General features: G+C 47.8%; 1 protein-coding gene across 7 annotated transcripts in view; it reads right to left on the bottom strand.

The window, feature by feature from the left end:
- Nucleotides 1-1,201: 1,201 nt before the first annotated feature.
- KCTD1 (potassium channel tetramerization domain containing 1) overlaps nt 1,202-21,514 on the bottom strand; it is a 102,150-nt gene continuing 81,837 nt past the window's right edge. For all 7 annotated transcript variants that reach the window (XM_029069476.2, XM_029069478.2, XM_039912587.1 and 4 more), the window contains 3 exons: nt 9,066-9,210; nt 4,643-4,948; nt 1,202-2,131 (listed from right to left, as the gene is read on the bottom strand). In XM_029069476.2, coding sequence (XP_028925309.1) covers nt 1,973-2,131; nt 4,643-4,948; nt 9,066-9,210 — 610 coding nt within the window. In that variant the 3' untranslated portion in view covers nt 1,202-1,972. The remainder of the gene's footprint in view (nt 2,132-4,642; nt 4,949-9,065; nt 9,211-21,514) is intronic.

The raw sequence follows: 21,514 nt of genomic DNA, 5'->3' as shown, positions 1-21,514 counted from the left end.
GGAAATCTGGGTTCTTATCCTGGCCTGCTGTGGGAGCTTGGGAATTCACTTAACTCCCCCAGGCCTCAGGTTCCTCTTCTGTGAAGCAGGGATTCAATACCTGTTCTCCCTCAGACCATGATTCCTGTGTGATACAGGAACTGAATATGATCTCATTAGCTTGCATCTATCCCAGTGCTTAGAACAGTGCTTGACAAATACCCCAGTTAGTATTGAACTAATAATAATAGTGATTTGTTAGACGTTTACTATATGCCAGGCACCTTACTAAGTGCTGGGGTGTATACAACCAAATCAAGTTGGACACAGTCCCTGTCCCACATGGGGCTCACAGTCTCAATCCCCATTTTACAGATGAGGAAACTGAGACCCAGAGAAGTGAAGTAACTTGCTCAAGGTCGCACAGTCGACAAGTGGCAGAGCTGGGCTTAAAGCCCATGTCCTTCCGACTCCCAGGCCCGTGCTCTATCTGCTACTCCTTGCTGCTACTCCAAAACGGCACCACTTCAATCTAGTTTTCACCCTCTCAACCCTAGCATGGGCCCAGAGAAATGAGTGCTCCAGATAACTGGTTCTTGGGGAGGTAGGGGGAGCGGGTTTGAGTTTGCTTGCTCCCCACTCCTGCCATTCCCTCTCTGTGACAGTCTTGTTCTGGTGGGAAGGGAAAAGCAGCATGGCCTAGTGGAAAGAGCACAGGCCTGGGAGTCAGAAGGACCTGGGTTCCAATCTTGCCCCAAGCGCTTAGTACAGTGCTCTGCACATAGTAAGCGCTCAATAAATACTATTGAATGAATGAATTTGTCTGCCGAGTGACCTTGGGTAAGTCACTTCACTTCTCTGTGCCTCAGTTACCTCATCCCCAGTTTAATGGGGATTAAAACTGTGAGCCCCAAGTAAGATATGGACTGTGTCCAACCTGATTAACTAGTTTCTAACCCAGCGCTTAGAACAGTGCCTGGCACCTAAGTAAGTGCTTAACAAATACCATTTAAAAAAAAAAAAGGGAGGTGTGATGTGGAGTAAACCAGTCCCACAGGAACTCAAAGCACATGCTTCGGGATGGACATTCAATTCCAGACCTGTGGCGTCTCTGGAAAAACTCCTCCATCGGCCACCCCACGGAGCCAAACCCATCAGGCTCGGAGCTGGGACTCAATCCTGCGTCCCTCCCCTCTCCCCGGTGGGCTTGACGCAGACCCTCTTTATTTTAAACAGAGTTTATTGTATTTAATACATTATAAAATTTGAAAAATTGTAGGAAAGCAGCAGATTCAAACCAGAGCAACTCTAACAAGTAATAATTCTGGCCCCTTTGCAAAACCTATCCGTTTAAAAACAAAGTAATGTTCATATCTGTGAGGCGGACGAAAATGTAACTTCTGTACAAACTACGTTTTAAAATTTCTGCCTGACCGCTTCCGAATGCAATGTGCTCATGGATGGGTGGTGGTTTTTTTTTCTTTTCTTTTTTCTGAAGTCCTGCCCTGTCTCCTTTAAGACACACAAACTTCCTTAGGCAAAGAAACTTGATTCAAGGTGTAAAAACGTGAGCGTATGGCTGACTGGTAATGGAGAATGTCAAGGAGACTGTGTCCTCATTGGTCATGGCTTGGTTTATTGGTACGTGACCTCAGGAAGCCCAGGACACATCTGGCCCTCAGCACCAACTGCAGCTACCACTTGTTTTTTTGTTGGTTTTTTTGCATTTCCTACTTTTGACTTTACATATATATATATATATTTATATATATATTTATATATATATATTTTTTTACACCTTGAGGTTATTACGACTCCAATTGTTCCCCTGGGAATACAGATGCGGTCTCTATCGGATAGCAATGTGTCTCAGGACTTGGTCGGGTGTCCCGAGCACGCAGGACTGGTCCCGTTTTTTTGGAAGGGGGAAAGGGGGCGGGGGGATTGTTGGTGGTGGTGGCGGCGGTGGTCTTTGCATAAGAAACGAGTCCGTCTAGTCCAGAGGCTCCTGCTTTATTCGAATGACGGAGGGTCCCCGAGATGTCCTTCTGAGTTCTCGCCTCAAGACGTATTCGCTGAATTGGGAAGAGTCCACGCCTCCTCCGCAGGAGCCCACAATCGCAAATCCTCTCTGCTGCAACCTCTCGAGGACCTGGCCGAGACAAAAGGACAACCCACTCGTGAGCACCGAGAAGCAGCTGGGATGTGAGGTAAATGGTATTTCTTTAGCGCTTTAGCGTCTAGTGCTTACTGTTCTAAGCACTGGGGTAGATACACCGTAATCAGGCTGGACACAGTCCACGTCCCACATGGGGTTCACAGTCCTAATCCCTATTTTACCTATGAGGTAACTGAGGCACAGAGAGGTGAAGTGACTTGCCCAAGGTCTCAAAGCAGACCGGGGATTAGAACCCAGGTCCTTCTGACTCCCAGGCCCGAACTCTATCGACTAGGCTGCACTGCTTCACCGTTGATCTGACCCTGGTTCGGTGATGTGTGAACTGGAGAAAAAAAACATCTAAAATACCCGGTAGTCTACTGCAGTTACAGGTACTGGATTCAGCCAAGAGAATTGCTTAGCAGGTGATCTATGGGAATGATTCTAGAAGCCGAATCTCAAACTTTACCATTCCCAGTGACTTATTCACCCACTGAAACACTGTCTTAGAGCTTATGAGTTTCAACACTCCAGCTTACTTACTAGTGAAAAACAAGTGAAGATGTTGCCTCTAACGTCTAATTTGGCAATTTGCACCAAAGACTATGGCCTGGTCCCTCTAGACTGGAAGCTTCTTGAGGGCAGCAAGTGTGTCTACTGATTCTACCGAACTTCCTCCCACGGCAAGGCCTGCCTAGCTGAGAGATTTATTTTTTTGTTTGCTTTGGTGGTATCGGTTAAGCGCTTGCTAGGTGACAGGCAATGTACTAAGGGCTAGGGTAGACAGAAACTAAGCAGGTTGGACGCAGTCCCTGTCCCACATAGGGCTCACAGTCTTAATCCCCATTTTACAGTTGAGAAAACTGAAGCTCAGAGAGGGATGTGACTTGCCCGAGGTCACACAGCTGACGAGAGGCTGAACTGGGATTAGAACCCAGGTCCTCTGACTCTCAGGCCCAGGCTCTTTCCAGTAGGCCACAATGCTGTGAGTTTCACGTGGGGAAACTTGACAGCTGAATGTGTTGAAAATGTCACCAATCAAAAACTAAAGGAGTTGACTTTTTATAAATGACTTAAAAATGCAGCTATATTACAGAGTGAGCTTCTCCGTACAGTGGCCGGCAGTATGCTTGAGATGCAGGAAGGAACCTCCTTTGCCAAGCCAGAACCGCAGTTGGGAAACAACCTGGGCTCTATTTTAGGATCAGTATAAACTGTGATGTCCAGGCTCGAGCGGAGCCAGAAACCAGCTCTGACCAAGCAAGACTACCTTGTGCAGCCTGGAGGTGCAGCCTGTCTGCAGGCCAAGACCAGATGTGGTCGGCCAGTGGTGGTCCTCCTCCTCCTCCTCCTCCTCTGCCAGTTGCCCCTGGCCTTCTTAGGAACAGAACTGCGCACAGACAGCAAGTGGCAGGGGAGAGAGAGAGAAAGAAGGACTCTAATGGGCCAAGGGAAAGCAAAAAGTGCATCCAAAGTGGCCAGTCGGAAGCAACCGAAGACCATTCTAGCAAATAGGTGGTGATACAACCTTTCCTCTTCTGAGAAAATGTACACACAGGCTGTCTCCGTGGCTTAAAAACCAATTCACCCCGGGACTCTGTGGGCTGGGAGGAAGGTGGGCCGTGTTGGAAGCTCACAGGGCTGGCCGTCAGGAGGCCCGGGGAATGTCCCGGCTCTGTCATTTGCCATTTGTCATGTGTGACCCCGGGCAAGTCACGTAACCTCCCTGTGCCTCGGTGTCCTCATACATAACATGAGGTTGCCGTGCTTATTCTTCCTTCCTCTTGGACCATGAGCCCCATGTGGGAACTGTTTTTCAGCTTCTCCCTCTAGACTGCAAACTCATTAAGGGCAGGGAAGTTGTCAATTATAATAATGATGATATATTTGTTAAGCGCTTAATATATGCCAAGCACTGTTCTAAGTGCTGGGGTAGATACAAGGTAATCAGGTTGTCCCACATGGCGATCAGAGTTTCACAGTGGGAAACTTGTCTGAAAGACGCTTGCTGTAAGCTCCTTGTGGGAGGGGAACATGTCTATCGACTCTGTTGTACAGTCCTTTCGCAAGTGCTCAGTACAGTCCTCTGCCCACAGCAAGCACTCGATAAATATCATCGACTAGGCTGCACCAGGACCCCTGGTACCCCTCTACTCCTCTTCAGTCAACTCTAAGAGCTCTCCCCTAAAGCTAATGGGGGGTGCTCGTTCCATGAGAATCTATCCCAAGCTTGGCCCGGCCACTTCCCCGCCCTGGGCTTTGGTCTCCATCTGTAAAATGGACCCACCAGTTTGTTGTGGGCAGGGGAAGTGTCTACCAACTCTGCTATATTGAACTCTCCCTAGCGTTTGGTACAGTGCTCTGTACATAGTAAGCGCTCAATAAATATCAATTGATTGATTGACGGCTACTTTTGGGAGTCCCTGCTCCCGAGACCCCCGGGTCACGTGAGGCCTCAGAGCCTGGGGGAGGTGAGCCGAGGGGTCGGCCGGAACGTCTCCATACCTGAACTGAGTTGAGGTGACAGTATCCGTTGAGGGGAAAGCGGATGACGTGCGTCGAGTCGTGATTCCAGCCCGCGTTGACCGAGTTGCACATGACGTCGCCGATCTCCGGGAACACCTCCTCTATCAAGGACTTGTCGCCGCTCAGCGTGATCCTCTCGCCGAGGTCAGGGGCCACCCGGACCACCAGGCACTCGCAGGGCCGAGAAAAGCGGCCGGACTCCCGCTCCTGCAGCCATCTTTCCATCTCCATCAGCATGGGCTGAAGCTGAAAGTACTTGGCCTCTTCATACAACAAGGTATAGTCCTATAAAATAAAAGGCGGGGGCATCGCATCCAGCCAGTGGGCCCAGAAAACGGCTCAGAGGGAGACTCTCCCCTTTGCCTTGGTTCCCTCTTGCCTTCACAGAAGCTCCATTCCCCCCCTTCCCTTTTTTTTTTTTTTGTTTGGGCAGGTGAGATAAGAATTGTTATCTTAATTGGGTCACAATTAAGATAGTCTCTTCTGCCAAGTCTGTGCTGATTTATGGCCTCTTTAGCAGTTCATAAAATGCAGGCAGGTAAATATGGAGAGAGACCGGACTCAAGAGAGGGAGGGCCTCGAAAGAGCATTTGGAAAGTTGGTTGCACCTGGCTGACTTTCTGGGTTGTCACAAAATAACGGCGTGACCGAGCTGCCGGCGGGCGGAGAGGCAAAGGCCTATGGGGGCTTGAGACTCGTAGCCACCCGGGGGGAGAGGGCGGATGCCGAGTAAAGGCCGGCCGAGGAAAGGAAGTCATCTTACGGTTGGTGGAAACCGCTAGGCACTGCAATCACTCCCTTTCCCGTGGGAACGTCCCCCAGGCTTCAGGGAGAGGGCACGGCTCGATCAAACCCAACAGAGGCTCTGATCCAACCTCCCATACCCCTAGTCCAGACAGAGTGTGGCTTCCCGGGTGGGCTCGTTTCCCTTGGACACTTATTGGTTTCGAGGTCGGGGACGAGGAGTTGAACCAAATTGTGCTCAGGGGGCCAGTGGGTGAGGAGGCCGCTGCTGCCATCGCTGCTTTTAGTCACTGCTGGGGGGACGACCAGGTGAGGGGAACCGTTTACCGCCCGGGCTTGTCCGACAGTGACTCTCCCCACCTTCAAAGCTTCATCCAAGGCCCATCTCCTCCAAGAGGCCTTCCGACTAAACCCTCCTTTCCTCTTCTCCCACTCCCTTCTGGATCCCCCTGACTTGTTCCCTGTATTCATCCCCACTCCCAGCCCCACGGCACTTATGTCCATATTCATTCAATCGTATTTATTGAGCGCTTACTGTGTGCAGAGCACTGTACTAAGTGCTTAGAAAGTACAATTGGGCAACAGATAGAGACAATCCTTACCCAGCAATGGGTCCATATCTCATTTCTGTATTTATATTAATATCCGTTTCCCCTCTAGACCGTGAGCTCGTCATGGGTGGGGAATGTATCTGTTTATCATTATAGTATAGTCTCCCAAGCACTTAGTACAGTGCTCTGTACACAATAAGCACTCAATAATTAAATAAACGGACTGACTGACTGGCTCAGCTTCCTGGCCAGGCTGGAGTGGGCAGGAGGTGCCTCCCTGCTCTGAGAGCTGCAGGTTCCTCAGAGGAGAGGTGGCCCCAGGAATAAGAGAACAATAATAATAATAATACTTGTGGCATTTCTTAAGCACTTACTATGTGCCAGGAACTGTACATGGGGGTGGATATAAGCAAATTGGGTTGGACGCAGTCCCCCTCCCATATGGAGCTCACAGTCTCAATCTCTATTTTACAGATAAGTAACTGAGGCCCAGAGGAGTGAAGTGATTTGCCCAGGGCAACACAGCAAACAAGTGGCAGAGCCGGGATTAGAACCCATTTCCTTCTGTGACTTGGGGCGTCACTTAACTTCTCTGTGCCTCAGTTACCTCATCTGTAAAATGGGGATTAAAACTGAGCCCCATGTGGGACAACCTGATTACCTTGTATCCCCCCAGCACTTAGAACAGTGCTTTGCACACAGTAAGCGCTTAACAAATACCACCATTATTATTATTCTGACTCCCAGACCAGTGGTCTATCCACTACGCCATGCTCTTCTCAAGAGAATGGATGGATGTGTTTTATTAGGATAGTTGTTAGCTCTTACTAGATACCAAGCACTGTTCTAAGCACTGGGGTGGGAGCACTTTAATCAGGTTCTACTGTTATGTGATATACTCTCTCAAGTGCTTAGTACAGTGCTCTGCACACAGTAAGCGCTCAGTAAATATGGTTGATTGAGTGATAGGCTGGACACAGGCCCTGTCCTACATGGGCTCCCTATTATGATTAATGGAAAGAGCCCAGGAATGGGAGTCAGGAGACTCAGGTTCTAATCCTAGCTTTGCTGCATTACCTCGGGCAAGTCATTCAACTCCTCTGTGCCTCAGTGTCCTCCATCTGAAAATGGGGATTCAATCCCTGTTCCCCCTCCCCTTTGGGCTGTGAGTCTCATGTGGAGCAGGGACTGCACCTGATCGGACCATCTTGTATCTACCTTGGCGCTTAGAGTACAGTGCTTGGCGCACAGTAAGCACTTACCGAAAATTACAATCGTTAGTCTCATTATGACTAGTAGGCGCTTACCAAATACCACAATTATTATTATTAATTATCACCTTCGGTAGAGCCAACCAACCCTGCTTCTCTGGACCATCGCAGGCATGTGAGGAGCTGAGCTGCCTTCTGGTGCCCTTCCTGGTGATCTAACTTGGGGAAGCAGGAGAGGGGGCTGCCGGAGATACTACGGCAACCACACAAGACTGGTCCACATCCTTCAGAAGGATGAGTCGAGACTGTAAGTTTGTTGTGGGCAGGGAATACGTCTGTTAGATTGTACTCTCCCAAGTGCTTAGTACAGTGCTCTGCACACAGTAAGCGCTTAATAAATACGATCGACTGAGGTTGGAGAGGACAGGGGTGCCCTCCTCGCAGGCCTTTCACCCACCGCTCTCCTAGCCCACTGCAGGCCTATTTGTCGATAATGCAGGAATGGAAATCACATGGCCCCAGGCTGCTGTTCAGACTCGGAAAGTTTAACCGACACGTCCGGCCCAAGCTTTGTACATAAAGGGGCAAATCATCACGACCACCGGGATTAAGCCCAGGAAGGGGAACAGATTATACTTTCCGGGAACTGCACTTCAAAGTACACCTTGTGACGTATCATGCTCTGGTCTCAGGCTGCTTGGAAGTTACTCCATCAGAAAACGTCCCTAGTCCTTTTTCAATGGAAGGGTCAGTGAGTTGATTCCAAACAAATGTGTAGCCACTTCATGGGTTAATCAATCACTTAGAGCCACTGGCCAGGAGTTTCTGTTTGATGCAGAGAGGGATGGATGGAAGTTTTTGAGGAGTGGGGAGATGTGGGCAGAGCAGCATTTTAGAAGAACACTCCAGGCAGCAGAGTGAAGTTAGGACTCGAGAGCGGAGAGACAGGAGGCAGGGTAGGGAGGAGGCCAGTGTAGTAGTCGAGACGGACTTCAACCAGTGGGGTGGCAATTTGGGTGGATAGGATGGAGCGGATTCTAGAGCTGTTTGAAGGAAGAACTGACGGGATTTGCTGACAGACTGACTGTGCTGGTAGGAGGAGAGAAGGGGGTCGATGACCACACCAAGGTTGTGGGATTGTGAGGCAAGGAGGGATGGGAAAGTCAACAGGGAGGCCGGGGTTCACTGGAATCTCCATTGTCTCACATTCTGTTACTCCCACAAGGGCTTGTGGGGCTGGAAAGGCAGGCAGAGGATGGAGAGGGGAGCCCTCAAGACAAAGGAAACATCAGGGTTGGATTTGATCAGAACTGGGCGGCGAGGGCTTGAGGAGGAAAGCTGGGAAGTTTGGACAGATGCCAGAAGAAATTCTTGGCAGAGGATGCTGGGAAACCTGGTCTAAAGGACTGTGTCTAAAGACATGGCAGCCACCCAGAGCTCCTTGGTGTGTTTCTGCTCACAAAGTCTACATTTATGTTGATGGTTCTGTATATTGTATGGCTTGTGCTCGCTCTGTCTAGCTCTGGGTGTGTGTGGCTGAGATTTTGCATGTCTGGCCTTTTCCACTAGCTCCAGTCTGACAGCTTCCCCAACCTGCAATGGGTGTCTTTCACCAAGTCCCACTGTCCCTATTTAACTTTACTCTGCTGCCTATGTGCCCAGGTCTCCCACTTTAGTATAATTCTCCGTTTGAATTCTCTACCCAGCCCTAAACTGGAACTGACCAGAAAACCGATCCCCTCCCTATAACCATCATCCGAGTTGACTTTAATGTCTGAAGGAGTTTCAGAAACTAGCTCGAGGGGTCATGCTGAAAATCTACAAGTATTCTTTGTCAGCACTCCACGTTTCGCCATTTCTTTCTACCTCATTTAGAGCATAATGTTAAAGTCTCACCTTGAAATCGTCGGGAATGAGGAGTTTTGATGTTCGGAGGAAATTCAAGATGTATCTGAACATCTGCCCATCTCTGTCAATGAAATAATGTTGTTTGAGACTGTCCAAAACAATAGGCTCTGTGCCATCAAAAAGTCTTCCAATTCTGTGGTGGAAAAGAGTGAACAATCAAGTCAGAATTCCAATCAAGGCACTTGCCTTCAGGGCTGAAAGTTGCAGGCTTCTGTTTGGCACTGGGGAGGGAGCGATACCTAAGTAGCCATACTAGGCAGTTACCGGTGTTTCACTGGGAACGATTGACTACGGGAGATGGTATTTCAAAATGTCTTGGAACCAAGCTCTCTCCGGCCACTGTGTTGAGCCCTGTCACCCCCAACAGAGTTGAACCTCCAAATGATATTCCTGAATTACGGCAAAGTCCTTTCTCTGGATAAGCTACGCTGCCTTTAAGAACCTGTCTGCCCCGGGTCCCTTTCAAACAAGAAAGCAAGGCCAATGTGCTTTTCATTTTTGGTGGTGGGAGAGAAACAGAGTAAAAGAAACATCACTTGCCCCGAGGTGGAATGAAGATACTTTACTAGGAACTGATACAGCTGTCAAAAGGCCTCAATGAGTATCTCTCCTTTGAATATGAGCTGTCAAAGTTCATGACTCATGGCAAAGCAGAGATTCACTAATCCAATCATTAAAAATTCCATGGGGAATGCTCAGGAGCAAGGCCCTTCATTATATCAAGGAAACGGAAAGGACTATTACTCTAAAAGGCCTGTGGCCTCCTACGGTGTGGCTTTTAACAGGGTGGGTCTCGTGTTTCTCTCTCAGTCTGGGTAGTCTAGGAGAAACCCACAGGTCAGGACAACACGAGGCCTGGTTAGGAGTTCCCACTTCTGCCCTTGGCCTGCTGTATGCCTTTAGGCAAGTCACTAAATCTCTTGGGGGGGCCTCAATTGCTTCATCTGTCAGACTCCCTGGGTCCTCTTACCTCAGAGGAATGTTGTATGAGTAAAATGCAATTACTGACACAGGGCAGGGCTTAGGAAAAATACAAAGCATGATAGGAATTTGGGGCATTATTATTCCTTTCTGCACACTGGACTGAAGACGTGCCCATCAATCTGCCAATCAGTGGTATTTATCAAGCAGTTACATCGTGCAGGGCACTGTACTAAGCACTTGGGAGATGGGCACTAAAATAAATGACAGGTAAGGAAAGGAACTGAGTCCAAGGATTTGTACGTAATTGCTGCGGGGATGGGGGAGAGAGTGCCTGGAGTTTAGGGGATGGGATTATGTGCATGGGAGAGGGAGTAGAAAGGAGATAATAAGGAAGGAGGATGACATCTTAGTCTGGGAAGGCTTCCTGGAAGAGACATGATTTCATTAGAGCTGTGAAGATGGGAAGAGTATTGATCTTGTGTGTATATGGCAAGGGGAGTTCCAAGCAGGAGGGAGTGAGTGAGCAAGAGGTCGATGGTGAGTGAGGCGAGAACTGAGGACAGCGAGTAGGTTGGTACTAGAGGAACAAAGAGTGTGGACTGGGTTGTAGTGGGAGAGAAGTGAAGATGTATAAGCCGGAAAAGGAGGGCTAGGGGGTAGAGAGTTGATTGCCTTGACTCTGGTGAGGAGTTTCCGCTTGATACGGAGATGGATGGGAGGGAGGGAGGGAGGTCAGAAAGGAGACTGATGCAGAGATGGGATAAGACAAGCTCTTGAACCACTGGGGACATGGTTTGGATGGAGAGGAAGGAGTAGATTCTGGAGAGAATGTGGCAATAGAATCAACAAGATTTAGTGAAGTGACTGAACATGCGGGTTGAAGGAGACAAGGGAATCGAGGATAATGCCAAGACCGCAGGCTTGTGAGACAGGAAAGTTGTTGCTGGTGTGTTCAGTGATATAAAACTGTGGAAGGGTTGCGGGCGGGCGGGGGGGTGGGATGAGGGGGAAGGGAGAGGCTGGGTTTGGGAGGGAAGATGAGGAGTTAGCTTTCAGACATGTTAAGCTTTAGGTGTCAGTGGTACATCCAGGTAGAGATGTCCAGAAAGCAGGAGGAAATGGGAAACTGCAGAGAAGGGGAAAGGTAGATTTGAGAATCAGCCGCAGAGTGATGGGGGTTGAAGCCACGGGGGCCGAGTCAGCTAATGGATGAGGATTATGTCTGCACTGTAGAAAAGAATATGCTAATTAGATGCCAATGATGTAAAACCTACCCCCAAAGAATTCCTGGGAAGAATTTCAAAATATAAAACCTATCCAAGGAGTAATTTTGTTCCTCAGCTATTGTCTCCCATTAACACAGTTTACAGTGATTGCCCCTCTTACAAGTGCTTGTTTTGATAATTAGCTTATTTTTGACTTGGGAGCGCACGGTGTTGCTACAGAGATGAGCTGCAGTCCTCTCACTTTGTCATGAAGTAGGAGGGGAAATCATGATTTTTCTCCCTCACTGCCTTGGCTTAAACATTATTTTAGACAACCAGAAAAAAGGAGTGGGGGGAGCAATGGATGGGGAGTAGATTACCTCACAGAGAAGAGTAACTGTTCCAGGAAAAAAATCGACAAGCCCCTGCAGGATATCTGAGCCAAGGCAGGAAGAAAGAGAAGGGGGCGATGGTCAGATTTGGGTAAAAATGGACAGTCCAACCGGCTAGGGGAGTGACAGCCAATTTAAGGGAGTCCTACATTTTTTAAAATGATATTTAAGTGCTTACTGTGTGCCAGGCACTGTACTAAGCGCAAGGGTAGATGCAAGCTAATCAGATTGGGCACGGTCCATGTCCCACATGGGGCTCATGGTCTTAACCCCCATTTTACAGATGAGAGCACTAAGGCTCAGAGACATGAAGTGACTTGCCCAGGGTCACACAGCAGACAAGGGGCAGAGCAGGGATTAGAACCCAGATCCTTCTGACTCCCAGGCTGGGGCTCTTTTCACTAGGCCACACTGCTTCCCTGCATCCTTCTGAACTACAGTCTGTCTTGAGTACCAGCCGCTGTGTGTCCTGTGGGGGAACTCTCTCTTGTAGGGGATTCTGCTCCTCCCCCCTTCTCCAACACCCTCCCTCCCTCAGCAGTGGGTGAAGCATGAGGGCGGAAGGGGTCAGAGCAAATGGCTGATCCTCTTCCTGGCTACCATCCCCAGCTTCCGCCTCAGTCAATCAATCAACGATATTTATTGAGTGCTTACTGTGTGCAGAGCACTGGATTAAGCACTTGGGAGAGTACAGCACAACAAAGGTAGACACGTTCCCTGCCCATCAAGATCTTAGAGTCTAGAGGGGGAGACAGACATTAATAAAAATAAATTACGTGTATGTACCTAAGTGCTTAGTGTGGGGTGGATAAAGGTATGAATCCAGAGCAAGGGTGAAGCAGCGGGGAGAGGGCGTAAGAGAAATGTGGGCTTAGTCAGGGAAGGCCCCTCTTGGAGGAGATGGGATTTTAATAAGGCTTGAAGGTGAAGGGGGGGTAATGGTGGTCTGTCATATGTGACAGGAGTTCCAGACCAGAGGGAGGATGAAAGCAAGGGGTCGGCAGCAAGATGGACAAGATCGAAGTACGCTGAGTAGGCCGGTGATGGAGGAGGGATGCATGTTGACTGGGTTGTAATAAGAAGTCAGCAAGGTGAGATGGGGGGAGTTTAAAGACCATGATGGTTAGGGGTTTGATGCAGAGGTGGATGGGCAATCTCTGGGGGTTTTTTTTTGAGGGGAGATGTAGCCTGAACGTTTTTGTAGGAAAATGCTACGGGCATCAGAGTGAAGTAAGGACTGGAGTGGGGAGAGACAGGAGTCTGGAAAGTCAGCCAGGAGGCTGGCCCACTCCTCTCCTGGTGAGGCTCCTAGGTCCTCAGAGGATGCTGACAGATGACCAGGCAGTGGGGTGCTGGTGGCTCTCAGCAAACATTGGCGCGCCAAATGATCTCTACCGATGAATTCTTGGAAGTTGTGGGAGACCCTTGACCTAGAATGAAATCCTCCTCCACCTACTTCCTCCTCAGCTAGCTTAGCTGTTTCCCACCTCCTGACCCCATTGCCTACTTGGTCTGCTTTCCCCCATTAACTGCCAAACCTCATCTTTCCCCACTTTCAAAGTTCTTCCACTGTAGATACCCCTTCCAAGAGGTCTTCTCCGACTAATCATCCCACCTTTCTGGACCTGCTGCCCCCTCAAGACACTAGTTTGTACAGTCGCTTATTTAGTTTAACTGCTTTTTATCCCTTATTTCACCTTTCTGTATTTCCCTACTGAAAATTTGGGTCCTCCTGTCTCCCATGAGCCTAAAACTTCCTCAAAGGTAAGAATAGCTGGTTTATTTCTGTCATTTGCTTCTCAGGTTTGCCATTCAGCATACCTTAGGCACTCAAGGCTGTTGATGACAGAACCCCATGGCTTTGACTGGCCCTACTATCCGGTTTAACGGATGGAACGGGTTCTGCAGGCTCTAGAAGAGTCAATCCAGTTTCTAACATCGGCATCATCAATCTACTTAGTGAGCCTGTCCTGGGGGTAGATGGCGGTACCGACATTTGGGAGTGTACAGTGGACGGGAAAGCCAAGGTCGCTGCCCTCGAGGAGCTTCCAGTTGAGTGGGATGCCAGCCAGACACAAATATTTGCAAACAGTGGGAGCATAAGGAAGAGATATGACTTGATGAATGTGAATGCAAAGAATGACTAGATGAATGGTACAGTGTGTAAATGGATTCAGTCGTAAGTGCTAAGGATGATTGTCTATGCATAACTACTATGTGTGGCCGAACAGTTGGAATGACCAGGGTTCTCACACTGTTTCTACAGAGATGAGCAGCAGTCATCTCACTCTGGCATGAAGTAAGAGTGAAAGTCGTGATTTTTCTCCTTTGCTGCCCTGGCTTAAACACGTCTTTAGACAATTGGTAAAAGGTAGTGTGCGGGGGAAAAGGCAGTGAAGGAGGACTTAACATGTTCAAAGTGAACTTCTCATCTTCCCAAACTCTTCCCCTTCTTCCCCCACCATTTCACATCACTTACACCACCAACCACTTTTTCTGTCTCACAAGCCTACTATCTTGGCAGTGGTGGACAGAGAAACAGGTGAAAGAGGAGCCCGGGGTTGAGATTGAGGTGGAGCAGTGAGTGAGATGGGCGGAGAACCAGGTGACGACCACATCATCAAACATCTGATAGCATTTTTTTTTTTAGGCTGAGGCACTTTGACCCCTAAAACAATGGCAAGATTTAGTTCCTTTGTGCTTTACTAATCAAAGTGGGTTCTTTCTCTTTGAGGCAGAGTGGAGGCCATTTCCCGTTGGGCTATTGATAGGAAACAGAATCAATCAATCAATGATATTTACTGAGCACTTACTATGTGCAGAACATTGTACTAAGCGCTTGAGAGAGTACAATATAATTAGTAGACAAATATCCTGCCCATAACGAGTTTACAGTCTAGATAAGCAGCATGGCAGTGTGAAGAGCATAGGCCTGGGATTCAGAGAACCTGTATTCTAATCCCAGCTCTGCCACCTGTCCGCTGGTTGACCTTGGACAGTCACTTAAGATCTCTAGGCCTCTGTTTCCTCATCTATAAAATGAGGATTCAATACCTGTTCTCCCTCCCACTTAGCCTGGGAAGCCACCTGTGGAACAGGGGCTGTGTCCGACCTGATTAACTTGTGTCTACCCCAGCATTTTAGAACAGTGCTTGACACACAGTTAGTGCTTAACAAATACCGTCATTATAATTATTATTATTGTTCATCCCAAATGTTTTGCGCCTTGGCCTCTCCTGTAAAATGGCAACAATTACAGATATCTCTCCGAGATGGAGAACTACATTAAAAAAGAAATTAAAAGTTTGTGACAGTATTCTCAGCACACAATACCTACCCATCCTCAGTTACTGGGAGCTGATGATCTAGTAATAATAAGAAGTGTGGTATTTAAGTGCTTACACTGTGCTGTTTCGTACAGTTACTGTACTAAATGCTGGGGCACAGATGGGAAATTAGAAGAAATTACATGGGTCACATTCCCCATCCCACATGGGGCTCACAGCCTGAGGGGTGTGGGGGGATTTAAACTCCATTTTAAAGATGAGGAAAGTAAGGCACAGAGAAGTGAAATGACTTGCCCAAGGTCCCGTGGCAGACAATTTTATTTCTTTACATTAATGTCTGTCTCCTTGATACTGCAAACTCATACTGTGATACTCTGTGCAAAGCCCTGTACTAACTGCCTGACAAAGCAGTTAGTACAGGGCTTTGCACATAGTACCGGTGACTGATCGACAAATTCAGATTACCCTGAGCAGAATCTGTTTGATTATTGTTATATCGTACTCTCACAAGTGCTTAGGACAGTGATCTGCACACAGTAAGTGCTCACTAAATATGATTGGATGAATGAAGGTGGAGAACAAAGGATTTCTAGCAGATCCCCAGAGTCCACTGGGAGCGAGAGGAGCCTTGGCCCTTGTCCGGCTGGTGTAAGGTCAAAAGGAAGGGAACCCGGTCACTGCAGATGGAGCGGGGGTAGGGCAGACAACCCCCGGCCCCTCCCCTCAGCCTGTGGGACCTGCAGGGCCGCTGCCTTGATTCCCGATGCCTACAGCCTGGAGCCTTGGCTACACCACCTGACCTAGAGGAACCCACATATCCCACCAGGAGCTCTGGTTACCATAGGGAAGACAGAGGGGGTCCACCCCCTTGCCCCCCTACGTTTTAGCTGTACTTCCAGATTCGGTCCCCGAATGCTATCTTAGTTTTTGTTTGGTGCTTTCATCCCCGAAGCAGGTTTGCATTGGTCTCGTTTTTGCGCTCATAATGAGGCAGGTAAAAAAGCGGGTGGTGTTTTATAGATGGAGAAATTGAGCTTAAGTGACTTGCCCAAGGTCACTCAGCCGGCTGGTGGCAGAGCTTGGACTCAGACCCGGCTTTCCTCCGGCTTCCGGACTGCCACTCTTCTGCTACACCGTGCAGCTCCAATCAATCATTCAATGATATTTATTGAGCGCTTACTGGGTGCAGAGCACTGTACTAAACACTTGGAAGAGCACAATATAACAATCTAACAGAGTTGGTAGACACAATCCCTGCTCACAACGAGCCAGGAGGATGTCCTGATTAGTAATTAGTGTTTCTAGAAAAGCAGAGTTCAGTGGCACATGGTGAGTGGCACACCTCACCCCTCCCACCCCTATTCTGCTGGAACTCATCTTTGGGTGGGAAGAGGGATGCACCCTAGCAGTGTGGTCTAGCGGAAAGAGCACGGGCCTACGAGTCAGAGGACTCGGGTTCTTGTCCCAGCTCTGCCACTTACCTACTGGGTGACCTTGGGCAAGTCATTTACCTTTTCTGTGCCTCAGTTTCTAAATCTGCGGGATTGAGAATGCAATACCCGTTCTCCTTCTTACTTGGACTGCGAGCCCCATGTGGGATGGGGACGGGGTCTGACCCGATTGCTTTGTATCTACCCTAGTGATTGGTACGGTGCTTGGCACACAGTAAACACTGAACAAATGCCACAGTTATTGTTATCATCATCAAGGCCTGTTCAACAGGGACAGAAACACCTAGGCCAGTCCTAAATGCAGTCCCCCTCATTATGGACAGGGAATGTCTGTTGTATTGTCCACTCTCAAACGCTTAGTACAGTGCTCTGAACACAGTAAGTGCTCAATAAATACGACCGATTGATTGATCAATTTGCCCACCCTACCCCAAAAGCCATTAGCTCCTTGTGCCAATCCCTTGGGGGGGCGATGGCATCGCCGCTTCTTTCTCCTGCTCCCTGTTCTTTTTCTCTTCCTTGCCTTTTGGCGTTTCCCCAGCTTTTTGACTATCTTGATCTCTCCACTGTGCCAGTTGTTTGGATAGCTGGCCCTCTGCTGTCATTCATCTTGATGCTTCTGAAGTTCCTTCACTTGTTCTGCTGCCTAGGTGACTAAATAGTAAGCAGGGGGCTTGCCAAGCGTGGTCCTTTATCACGCCCAAATGATTCTTTGTCAGGATTTGAGGAGAGTCTATTTTAGGAGAGTGAAGATTCCCAACCCAAATACTTAGATCAACATCGGTGTTATCTCCCCAGACATTATTTTTGCCACCAGACGGGGGGCAGAGAGGCCCGAGGAAGTGAAATTTAAAGATCTCAGCTTCGCTGCTTTGTTAGGAAATCCCAGTGAAAGATTTGGTCGGGGAGAGGGCAGGATTAACTGTGAATTTCACTTCACCAGTGCACGGATAAAGCTCTGCTATTTTCCACTTCTTACTAGACCCAACAGGATATCCTAATCCTTTTAACCATGGGAATAACTGAAGATGCAGTGTTAGCACAGACCATCTCCTCTGCCCTTGGTTAGCAGTGTAGATGGGGATTGGGATGTTTTTAGTGATTTGGAATGAACATATGGAAGCAGATGCAGAAGCAGCATGGTCTAGTGAATATAAGCACAAGACTGCGTGTCAGAAGAACCAAGGTTCTAATGCTGGCTCCGATACCTGTCTGCTGTGTATGACTTTGGGCAAGTCACTTCACTTCTCTGTGCCTCAGTTACCTCATCTGTAAAATAGGGATTAAGTCTGTAATCCCCAAGTGGGACATGTACTGTGTCCAACCTGATTGTCTTGTATCTATTCCAGAGTTTAGAACAGTGTCTGTAAGCACTTAACCAATACCATTTAAAAAAAAAAAAAGTTACCCAAGCCTACACAGGTGAGTGGTGAGATCGGATTAGAATCCCAGCCATGCTGCTTCATTCATTCATTTATTCAATTGTATTTACTGAGCACTTACTGTGTGCAGAGTATTGTACTAAGCGCTTGGGAGAGTACAATACAATAATAGACATATTCCCTGCCCAGAACCAACTGACCGTCTAGAGGACTCGGCATCCACCAGCCCCTGAGAAAGATGCAAACTTTGTGGCCTTTTTGTCACAGATTTGATGGCTCTTATCCCTTCTCCTCGTCCCCTCAAATCCTAACCCCCACCCACCATTCCGTTCTGCAAGAAGAGATGAGGAGGAGAAATGGGAATGGACTCTCCTCCTCCTTCGTGGGGGATGAATATCCAGCTATGACCATAGCTGGAGTCATTTTTATAACAAGTCTCATCTTCTGAATGGAATGAAAACACCACCACAATTCGGAGCTCAATTTCTCCCTCTAAAGAGCAAACTTAATAAGTCGGGGGGAGATGTGCAACAAGTTGGAACAGAGTATCCATTTCTGTGGGTTTACAAACCCTCTGTCCCACACAAGCTGAAAGATCTGAGGTTTTTTTTATGCTTTTTAAGTTACTATGTGTCAAGAACTGTTCTAAGTGCTGAGGTAGATAAAAGTTTATCAGGTTGGAGACAGTCCCTGTCCCACATGGAGATCCCAATTTAAGTTGGAGGGAGGAGGATTGAATGCTCATTTCATAGATGAGGTAACCGAGGTACAAAGAAGTGACTTGCCCAAGGTCACACAGCAAGCAGTGGGCAAAGCCGGGATTAAAACCAAAGTCCTCTGACTCCCAGGCCCGGGCTCTTTCCACTAGTTTACAGCACCACACCCCTTTCTAAACCAGAGACACAATATTTTCACATCTTTACTCCTGAGCTAACAGTGTGTGCTTTCTGCTTGCTATGAAGGATTGCGAATGGTGAGTTTTGTCCTAACTTTCTTCGAGGATCAAACTGGGGCACTGACATTAGGGAGATGGTAAACTCCCTCATATGCGTGATTGACAATCTCAAAATATCTTCCATTGTATAATCTTGCCAGGGGCTGCTTTTTGAGCAAGATGAGCAAGCTGTGTGGAGCCAAGAATACATGCTGGGAGTTCCTGGCTTTTATTGAGGACAATTTTGCTGGCGATCCAAACCATCGCAGACGTTTGGTAAGACCACAAGAAGGGAATTGCAAAAGGATCAGTGTTTAAAAGGATCCAGGTGCAATGTATCTTTCACGTGAAGCCACTGGAATATTTTCCTCACACATTGAGTTTTTAAAGGATCGCAATGTATGAAATATGCTAAGCGCTTTCAGGCAGAGTGGGCTAGTGCAAAGAGCATGGGCCTCTGGACCTCAGTTGTCTCATCTGTAAAATGGGGATGAAATTCCTTATTTTCCCTCCTCCTCAGACTGAGCCCCATGTAGGACAGGGACTGTGACCAACCTATCTTAACTTGAATCTATCTCAGCAGTTAGAGTGGTGGCCTAGTAGATACAGCATAGGCCTGGGAATCAGAAGGACCTGAGTTCTAATCCCAGCTCTGCCACGTGTCTGCTGTGGGGCCTTGGGTAAGTCACTTAACTTCTCTGGCCCTCAGTTACATGTACAATGGGAATTAAGAGTATGGCCCCATGTGGGACAGGGACTGTGTCCTTATCTGATTAACTTATATCTACCCCAGTGCTTAGAACAGTGCTTGACACATAGTATGTGCTTAACAAGTACCATGATTATTAATATTAATGGTGCTGGATACACAGTAAATGCTTAACAAATGCCACAATTTGTAATTTATGCTTAGAGGGTACAGACTCAAGTGCCCAGGTGATGTAGTAGGCAGAGGACATTGGGAAGAAATCTGGGTGGGGAGGGTGTTACGGACCTTGGATATTGTGTTATTCGAATGGTTTTAAAACAAAACCTCGCAATTACAACTTCAAACTGATGGGTTCTCGGAAAAGCTGCACTTGTAAACCTGTTGATTGCAAACTGATCTGAACCAGAGAGAAAGAAAATGAGGATGGGGTTTAAGAGTGGGCTGAGAGCTGGGGAGAGCGGGACAGGATGGGACCCATTGAAAAGGCCCAACTGGATGGCAGGAACAGCTTTTCTGAAGGAAAAGTTGAAAGGAGTAACAGGCAGAGACTGAAGGCCTCCCTGTCAAATAGACTTTTAGGCTTGATGCCCTGTTTGGGAACGAGACTGTCTGTCCTGATGGTCTCTGCACCTGCCTACCCTGCACTTAACACATAGTCAGTGCTTAGCACATAAAGGCTTAATGAGTGTCATCATCGCAAAGTAGAATCTTTAAATAATATTCAACACAAATAAAGATAGCCTGCTGATCGGAAGGGTGACTTCTACTTGATGATGATTGTGGTATTTGTTAAGTGCTTACTGTATGCCAGGCACTGTTCTAAGTGCTTGCGGGGTAGTGTGCCAGGCACTGTCCACTCCTGGGGTGGATTAAAGCAAAATGGGTTGGAAACAGTCTATGTCCCACATGGGGCTCACAGTCTCAATCCCCATTTTACAGATGAGGTAACCGAGGCCCAGAGAAGTGAAACAATTTGCCCAAGCCCAAGCAGCAGATAAGTGGCAGAGCTGGGATTGGACCCCAGGTCCTTCTGACTCCCAGGCCCGTGCTATATCAATTAGGCTAGGCTGCCTCTCAGCTTCTCTTTCACTTGTCCGATGGAAAACAGCAAGGAGATTATCTCAAACATAATTTGTTGAAACCTAGCAGAGTAATCAGAACTTTAAAAGACAGCAAAGACCACAAGGACCTTGCCTGCCCCAGGCCCTTTACTTGGATAAATTAAACAGATAAAAGTTCCCTTGCTGACAAGATGCTTACTCCTAGGAGCAACAGTTCTGTGACAATTTTGGCAGAAGAGAATTTTTCTCCCCTGGCAGAGGAGTACCGCAACTTTTAGGACTGCGAAGCAGTGTGACCTAGTAGACAGAGTATGGGCCTGGGAATCAGAGGACCTGGGTTCTAATCCTGGCTCCGCCACCTGTCTGCTCCTTGTGACCCCGAGCAAGTCACTTAACTTCTCTGTGCCTCGGTTTTCTCCTCTGCAAAATGGCATTTAACACCTGTTCTCTCTCCCTCCTAGATTGAGGCCCATGTGGGACAGAGACTGTGTCCCACCTGACTATCTTGTATCTACTCCATTGTTTTGTACAGAATTTGGGAAATATGATGAATTGGAAGAAGAAGGGGTTTCAGGAATACTGTCAGGGATTAGAAAAAACAGATATGCTCCAGGAGACCATGGGTGAGGATGAGTCAGCCAGAGGATTGAATGAATGAAGAGGATTTAGAGAGAAAGTGGAAACGTAATTTGAAGTGAAAATCATTTTTTGGGCAGGAGCACTGTCTGGAGGGACAAGAAAAGGGACCAGAGAGGAGGAAGTTGCAGTAACTGAAGAGAGAAGTGGTGACGACACAGACAAAGTGCTTAACTAATAACAATAATAATACAAACCCAGTAGCTGAAGGGAAGAAAACAAGCCCTGGAGAGCCATCCCTGGTTTCTAACCATTTTCTTTTTATTACTTGAGATAATCCTGCCAAGTTTACCTTGGCTTAAGCACTCCTTTGAAGTTTTTTAACTGACTTTATAGAGTGATTAAAGCCCATTTCAATTTAGCATTAGATAACGACATCTATTTAGCATAGATAAGGCACTACAGAATTGTTTGCCTCAGGGTGCCTATTGTTGAATAGGAAGCAAAAGATAAGTA

Source organism: Ornithorhynchus anatinus, chromosome 7 (assembly GCF_004115215.2).
Source record: "Ornithorhynchus anatinus isolate Pmale09 chromosome 7, mOrnAna1.pri.v4, whole genome shotgun sequence".
In the NCBI taxonomy this organism is placed as follows: domain Eukaryota; kingdom Metazoa; phylum Chordata; class Mammalia; order Monotremata; family Ornithorhynchidae; genus Ornithorhynchus; species Ornithorhynchus anatinus.
Note: the sequence above shows the minus strand (reverse complement) of the source record. Positions and strands in the feature narration are given on the sequence as shown.